This window comes from Ziziphus jujuba, chromosome 2 (assembly GCF_031755915.1).
Source record: "Ziziphus jujuba cultivar Dongzao chromosome 2, ASM3175591v1".
NCBI lineage: Eukaryota > Viridiplantae > Streptophyta > Magnoliopsida > Rosales > Rhamnaceae > Ziziphus > Ziziphus jujuba.
The window spans coordinates 15,641,226-15,650,294 of NC_083380.1; the positions used below are offsets into that span (position 1 = coordinate 15,641,226).

A 9,069-nucleotide genomic window follows, 5' to 3' on the forward strand; every position below is an offset into this window, starting at 1 on the left:
TCAGCTTCTGAACCATCACAGACTACAATGAAATTCCGAAAAAGTCCTCAAATAGTTCCACTCAACTGCACTGCATATAACCTCACACAATGCTCCTCCTCTTATAACCCAACGGCGTCGTTCTCTAAAGAAAATCGTAAGTCTCCATCACCATGCACGTGTCCTGAATATTTCCGATGGATCAATGAAGATCTGAGGCCATGGGCCAACACAGGGATATCAAAATACATGATAGAGAGGGCCCAAGAAGTAGCCCATTTTAGATTGGTGATAGTGAATGGGAAAGCATACGTGGAGACATACCGTACAGTGTATCAGAGCAGAGATAAATTTACTCTGTGGGGAATCCTACAGTTATTAAGGAGATACCCAGGAAAAGTGCCTGATCTGGACTTGATGTTTTTCGCTGGTGATATGCCTGATCATTTAACGGATCGATTTAGCGGGCCCAATGATGTGGATGGCCCACCACCATTGTTTCGCTACTGCAATGATAACGTCACCGGCGCAATTGTCTTCCCTGATTGGTCCTTCTGGGGATGGTAAGTAAAATTTGGATCCTCCGCATATCCATATGTGTGTGTGTATATATATATATATATATATATAATATCTGTTTTATGGTTTGAAAATTCATATGTTTTTATTGTCACCGTCAATATTATTATATAGAATTATATAGAAACAAATGTTGATGATAATTTTTTAAAAATTATAATATTTGAGATGGATCGGAAATTCATACGTTTTTATTGTCATTGTCAATATTATCATATAGAAACGAATGTTAACGATAATTTTTTAAAAACTATAGTATTTGATATGGTTAACATTTGTTTTATGGTTTGAAAATTTATATGTTTTTATTGTTACCATCAATATTATCATATAGAAACGAATGTAGATGATAATTTTTTAAAAACTATAGTATTTGAGATGGTTAACATTGTAAAATTTTATTTTATATATATATATATATATATATATGTATATATGCATAGTTTAAAGTTACATTTTTAATTATTTTTAAATAAAATAATTTGATATTACCCATTTCGTTGGGTTAAGATTGAGAAACACACACGAACAAGGATGAATAAAGAAAACATACAGGGGTCCTATAAATTTGATAAATGAAATCATAAAATCATAATTTCTATACTATCCATTATATAATTATAAATTTTATTAAATCTTCTCTTTATCTCTCATGACTATTGTTATATTGTTGTAGTCCTTTTGTTGTATATATAATATATAGTTTGTACTAAAAAGTTTTATTTTTATTATTATCGTTATATAAGAATTTTTATGAATATATCATAGTATTTGCATGGAAAAAATCTAGTTTGGTATGATAAAGAGTTTATGGATATTCAAACTCAAAATTGCTGCACTAAAAAAATCTATTGTTTTGTCATTTGACCATCTCGTAAGCACATTAGTTAGGTACTTGATAAGATGGATTTACATCCAGGCCTGAAGTAAATATAAAACCATGGGAGAGTTTGGTGAAAGAGTTAGAAGATGGCAACAAGAGGATAAAATGGGTGGATAGGGAAAATTATGCTTATTGGAAGGGAAATCCTGGAGAAATTCCAATTAGGCATCAGCTACTCAAATGTAATGTCTCTGATAAACAAGACTGGAATGTTCGCTCCTTTGTCCAGGTAATTATAAATTACTAACATGCCTAAAACTCCTTTCCTTTCGGTTCAAGATATTATTATTATTATTGGGATGAATGGATTCGAAAGTTAGGAAACAATGGCTTTCTGTCGTGTAGAACTTGAGATATTAATTTAAATATGATTACGAACCATTATTACGATTATTAATAATACTTTTTATGATTTATGGCTGCCAAGCATACAAGTTTGTTTACAATTAAGATAAAAAAGAAAAAATTAGCCTACAGTTGATCAATATCTTAAAACAAAGTTACATATAAAACTAAGTGCACTCGTGTCATGTAGTCAAATGAATAAATATTCACATTGTTTAAAATGTAAATTAGGAAATGTTTCTATTGTAGTGTGTCCGACGTTTCTACAATTGATCAATCTCCTATGATTTTTGGCTACATTATTATTCGAGAGTATTTGTAGCAACTAGACTATTGAGAGGTAATTTAGGCCCGAAAGGAATTAAAAATGATGTTTGGGTACTGTTTAATCTAGTATTATTATTAAGATCACGCATATATATTTTTTTGATCTTGTACTTTGCTAAGATCTTCTTTTGTACTTTGGTTTTTTTCCTTTTTTTTTTTCAAATAAAATATATCTCTTTTGACCAAAAATAAAATTATAAAATAACAACAAAAGCTTAGCAGTTTATCCGATTTTCCTATGCAATTGCGGGATTTTATTTTATTTTTAAAAAATGAAATTGCAGGATTGGAGGCAAGCGTTTTACGAACGGTACAAGTATTCAAATTTAGCAAACCAATGCATTCATAAGTAAGAAAGTAAAAGACTGTCCTAAGTTCCATTATTTAAATATTAATTTGATTTCACTATAAACGAGTTTGTTATTTTGATTGACAAAATATTAATTAATTGATATTAATGCAGGTTCAAGATCTATGTTGAAGGGAGATCTTGGTCAGTGAGTGAAAAATATATTCTTGCTTGTGATTCACTTACCTTGTTTGTAAAACCAAATTACTTCGATTTCTTCACACGGAGTTTGATGCCACTCCAACATTACTGGCCCATAAGGAACGATGATATTTGTAGATCCATTAAATTTGCTGTTGACTGGAGCAACACCCACCCAAAAGAGGTAACAAGAGTAATTTTATTTATTTATTTATTATAATTGTGAGATACGAGGATCTGAATTTGAAATCGGAGAAAACAATAGCTTACACATGATGTGGTTATTATATATGTACATACAATCACATATAGCCCACTTTAATCTGGTAAATTCCAATAATTAGTGGATAAACCTTATAGATTTCTACCTGATTTATTTTGAGGAAGATTGATTCAGTATCCAATACAGATCAACACAAGTTTGATAATGCTTCTACATTATTTTGCGTCACTTAGAGAAATCACCTTTCTAGAGCATACACCTGTATGGAAATTTGAAGATGAGATATTTAGCTCTAGTATCCACTGATTTAGAATGATGAAATCATTTCTTCTAAAAAATTGTATATTACTTTTCTTTTTGTTTGTTTTGTTGTTTTGGTGAATCAAAAATTGTATGGCACTGGTATTCCATAGTAAGTGGTGATAACTACTTAAGTAAGCTTAATGATACGGGCACTTAAATCATTTGTTTTTGGTGGATATACATTTAGGCACAGGACATTGGAAAAGCAGCAAGCAAGTTCATTGTAGAGGAGTTGAAAATGGAGAATGTGTATGACTACATGTTTCATGTTCTAAATGAATATGCAAAGCTCTTAAATTTCAAGCCCACAATTCCACAAAATGCTACTGAACTATGCTTGGAGGCATTGGCTTGCCCAGCAGAAACATTAAAGATGAGAAACTTTATGGTGGATTCGATGGTCAAAACTCCTGCTCAAACTAGTCCATGCATCATGCCTCCTCCATATACTCCCCCATCACTTAATGATATTCGCCAGAAAAAAGCAAGTTTAATTAAACAAGTGGAAATGTGGGAGAAAAATTACAGGGAGTATCAAACTAATTAACCATATAGCTATATGCAATGTTGTCAGATCGTGAATTATTTTGTTAAAATTGTAAAACGTATATAAAAACGAAACGTGTATCGTAAGATACACTTAAGAATTTTACTAGTGCTTGATAAATTTTTGAGTGTATCTTACGATATTGAATATTGAAGGAGGCAAAATTTGATAATCGTGCGGCACTTTACTGATGCTTAGGTTTACATGCTTATATTATTATTATATATAGATATATTACACACTTTTTATTTTATTATTATTTTATTATTTATATATTATTATTACTTTTTATTCACTTGGTCTCCAATTTATCATCATCTCTTTGACCAATAAACATTAAAAAAAAAAAAATAAATAAAATAATTGTTTCAACTTTCACGATCATGTCAATTTATTGTTTCAACTTTCTTTATTATTTTATTTATTCTCTTTGTTCAATTGCATCATCATATCAAGTTATTGTTTCAACTTTTAACTCTTTAACTAATAAAAATTAAAAAAGAAAACAAATAAAATAATAACAAATTTTCTTCGTCTCTGCTATTTATCTTCATCTTCTTCTCCGTTTCTACTTTCTACATCTTTTTTTGTATTTTCTGTCTTCTTCTTTGTTTCTGCATCTTCTTTATTTTTTGCCATTCCTCTTTGTCTTCTTCTCAACTTCTGCACCGTCTTCAATAGGGGAGAAGAAAACATTGAATCGACGATTTGATCAAATCGTGCGATTCACCTTCAGACCGATTCAAACAAACGGTTTAAATCATTTTACATCAAATCCGATACGAATCGTTTGATTTTAATAACATGGGCTATATGGAGGTGATTCGTCGTTATATTTACACACACACACACACATATATATAATTAGAAATGGATTTTAAAACAAATATAGGAGAGCTTAAATTACCATTTGCTTTAGTTGCAATTTCTTTTGTTTTTGAATCTCTTAATAGATAGACAGTTATGACAGTCTTTTTGAATTATATTTCCTTACCCTTTTGTCCAAGTCAAAACATAAGTTGTACATCACAATGAAAAAAAAAAAAATTTGAAATTCAAATGTTTAAATTGCAATATTTTAAATTTAAGGGTAAAATGCAAATTGCCAAAATTCTTTTCTTTTCTTTTTTCTTTTTATTAATTTTATTAATGAAAAGCAGGATGAATTTATGCTTTTGAGAATTTCTAAGAATTGTTTGCAGCATGGTTCAAAAAATCGGTATTGATAGAAATATCAAAAATTTAAAATATAGAAATATTCATAAAAATATTAGAAATTATTAAATATCGATAAAAAAATATTTAAAAAATTAGTGAAAATTGATAGAAATTTATTTAAAAAAATAAAAATTTTGATTGAAACTTTAAGATTAATTTATTAATCAAATAATTATCAACTTGACTATAAAAATTAAAAAAATATTAAATGTATTTATATTTCTCCTGATAACAATGTGTAGTAATATTAATAATTATAAATATACTATTATAAACAAAAATATGCAAAAAATACATATTTAACAAAAATATTTATTAATTAAGATATATAAAATAATTATTACAATTATATTATATATTATAAACCATTATTTCAATATATATATATAGAATTTTTGCATGGTTGAAAATTATTAATCTGTACTTTATCCTTATTCTCAATATCACATATAATTTTTAGATGGTTGAAAATTATTAATCTCTACTTTATCTTTATTTTTAAATGGGAGATAATAAAACTAATTATTAAAAATTATATTTCATTAATAATTTTACATATAATTTTTAATATACTTACTATATGGATCTTGTATTAAATACAGCTATTTTTGTTGATGATAATTATATCTTTTGTACATCTTTATAATATTTATACACATTATAATATTTGTAATATAATAATTATCATTCTTTTCACATGCATATTCGTATTTTTATCTATATTATAATTTATATCTATTTTATAATATTTATAGAAATATTAAATTTATTATAATAAAAAAATAATGGACAAGTAGGAAATTAAATATCAATAATATTTATTAATTTTTTATTTAAAAAATTAAAACTCAATAGAAACTTCTATAGAAATTTCTAAAATTTCATATGAAAATTTTTAAAATTTCTATAAAAATTATAAATTTTTAACAAAATTGTGAAGAAATTGATGTGATTATGTGGCAGAAATTTCAAGGAAAATTTTGTAAAAACATGGAAATTTTGGATAAAAATTTTGAAAATTCTATTGTTTTTACTTAGGATCAAAATTTGTATTTCACATTTTTAAAATATTGAAATTTTCACAAAAAATTTGACTTAGGGGGTGTATTAAATTTAAAGTTTAATACATTTAAAATAAGTTATAGATTTAAAAGGATTTGATGGATAGTTGTAAAATTCTATAGATTTCATAAGAAATTTATATAAATCCCACGAAATTTTTGAGATTAATGCGAGATTTCATATTGACAATTTTCTTCACAATTTCAGTATTAAAATCATTTCAAATACATTAAAATCCATTATTTTTTAAAATTGTTTAAAATCAATAACTTTTTGAATAATACTATATTTTAAAAGAATTTTATAAAATTCTAATTGAATACATCTAGATTTTAATAAACTTTTATAAAATCTATTAAAATATGAATTGAATATTATTAGACTTGTATAGATTCTTTTAAAATCTAAATCGAATATATCTAAACTTTTAAGTATTTTAAAAAAAATTTAAACTCTAAATTGAGTACACCTCATTCGTTTGTAATACGCCTAAGAAATTTGTTTGAAAACAAATTCCTCACGGCCTTATTGTCCATATCAAAACCTTTGTTAGACTTCGACCAACTTCAAGTGTCCAATATCAAGTCCACAAACAGTTAAAAAAAAAAAAAAAAAAACCAAAAATAGTCATACACACGCAGTTTCAAGACTTAAAGACATAGGACACGACAAGATAATTTTTATCCTTTTTTTTTTTTAATTCTTTTTCTTTATTGAATCAGATAAATTTATTCATATTTATGGGTTTGATATCAAAATGACGTAGGACTAAAAACATGGGACACCAAATTTAATGCCACATACAAAGCATAATTTGTCCACCGAAAAATGAGGACCAAAAACATGGGACATCAAATTTAATGCCACAAACGAAGCATAATTTGTCCCCTGAAAAATGGATGGTTCAACTTGTCTGGTTGCTAGATAGGACCAATGGGTTTCATTTATTTATTTATTTACTTTTAAAATAATATTATATTTACTAAATTTATTTATCAAAATTTAATAAATAATAACATGACAGTACATAATAAATTATTCACATCTTTTATTTTTAAACTTCCAGTTTCATTTTTTTTTCTTTTTTTAAATCTTTGTTTCTTTCTCCATGAGTTATTTATATAGTTTTTTTTTTTCTTTTTATCCCTTTATTGTTGGTTGTATTTCTTTTTTCGTTGTGGTTTTTTATTTTTATTTTTAATATCTTGTTTTCTTCGTCTCCAATGCATCAGTGTTTTTTATACTTAGGGAGGGTTTTTCATACAAATTTTTTTGACAAAGATGTTTGACGAATAATTCAGACGTTTGAACTTATCAAATTTAAGGGTTCACATTAGTCCTTTAAAAACTCTTAAATATTTAATATTTATATTGAAACATTATTTTTGTTTACCTAAATTATTTATTATTGCTATAGTTACTCTCCAAAGTCATTTTCTCTCTTTCCCAGTCAAGTTCAAATGCTCTTCTCTCTCTTATTTGATTTCTAATCCTAACAGATAAATATTTTCTTTTATTATCTTCTAGAACAAAGTGTATATAATATTTTCTTTTATTATCTTCTAGAACAAAGTGTATATATATATATATTATATATATGAAGAAGAGTTTCATGACTTTAATGATTTTTGGCACAAAAAATTATATGCTTTTCTGTTTTTAATATATATAAAAACTGTTTAAGATTGTCAAATAGAAAGTTATATATATATATATATATATATATATATATATATATATATATGTAGAGAGCTTTTACGGTGTATACGGTTCTCATGCGAAAGCATCCAAAACCGATACTTTGTGGATGAAAGCATTGGCTTTGCTATATATTGTACATATCAAAGCCGATACTTTCATAAAAAAAGCATTTGCTTTGGGTGCAATCAGCATGCGCATCATAGAATTCCCCTATATATGTATGTATATTTATATATATATATATATATATATGTTCTATTACGGCTCTTGTAAAGGATTTTCAATTTGATTATTTGATTATTTAAATAGTATATTATGGAGAATTTTCAAGAATATATGGATTTATTTTAATACATACATATACACAAGATTTAAAAAATCGATATCGATGGAAATATCGAGAGTTTAAAATACGAAAATTTCCATGGAAATATCGGAAAATATCGAATATCGATAAAAAGTTATAAAAAATGATGAAAATTTGTTTTAAAAAGTGGAAATTTTTATTGAAACTTTAGAATTAGCTTATTAATCCATTGATTATCAAATTAATTATAAAACTTGCTAAAATATTGAATGGATGTTATATTCTTCTTAGTGAATTGATTTATCATAAGCATTAATGGCCATAGATGAATTATTATTAATAAAAATATATAAAAAAAATACATATATGATAAAATTATTTATTAACTAAAATATATAAAACGATTATTACCATTACGTTGTAATTTATAAATGTCATCTTAATACCATATAGAACTTAATGGTTGAAAATCATCGGTTTCTTCCTCATTTTGATTTTGAGATGTGAAATGTGAGAAGTACTTATGAAAAGATATATCTCCTTGATAATTTTGTATATAATTATTAATATACCAACCATATGCATCTTGCATTATTGGTTGACTATGTGAATAATTACTACTCTCTAATAGTTGAGTTTGAGATGGTACCTATGAGTTGCTACTTGATGACATTCCATACATATCCATTGAATAAGGATTATGAAAATGACTTCCAACCTTTGTAGATCCAAAATTCGTAGAAATTGAATCTTTTTCTTGTTGTGACATCTCCATTATAAATTTTTCTTTACATATATAGTTTTTTCCAAGAGCACCGAATTCTTAACCTGCATTTCTACTCCCATGATCATCATCTTGTTTTGCATGTGTGTAATATTGTTCACCAATAAATGAACTTAGTCCAACTTCTTGACTTGGTGATTCCCTTTGGCCACTACCTCTTCTAACTTCTAATTCAAATAATTTATTGAAGTTATCTTCATCACCACTAGAGCTAGAGTGACTACTAAAAGTCTTAAATTGTGAATATATATCACCTGATGGAGATGAAGCACTAGTAGTTTTAGTTGGTTCTCTCATAAGCCTTTGAAATGAATTACCACT

The 9,069-nt window shown here is 26.3% G+C and overlaps 1 protein-coding gene across 1 annotated transcript; it reads left to right on the top strand.

Moving 5' to 3' along the window:
• LOC107418575 (uncharacterized) lies at positions 1-3,676 on the top strand. Its single transcript, XM_048473527.2, has 5 exons — positions 1-542; positions 1,478-1,670; positions 2,398-2,462; positions 2,577-2,787; positions 3,317-3,676. The coding sequence occupies exons 1-5, from the start codon at positions 28-30 to the stop codon at positions 3,674-3,676; spliced, it is 1,344 nt and encodes a 447-aa protein (XP_048329484.2). The 5' UTR covers positions 1-27.
• Positions 3,677-9,069: the final 5,393 nt, after the last annotated feature.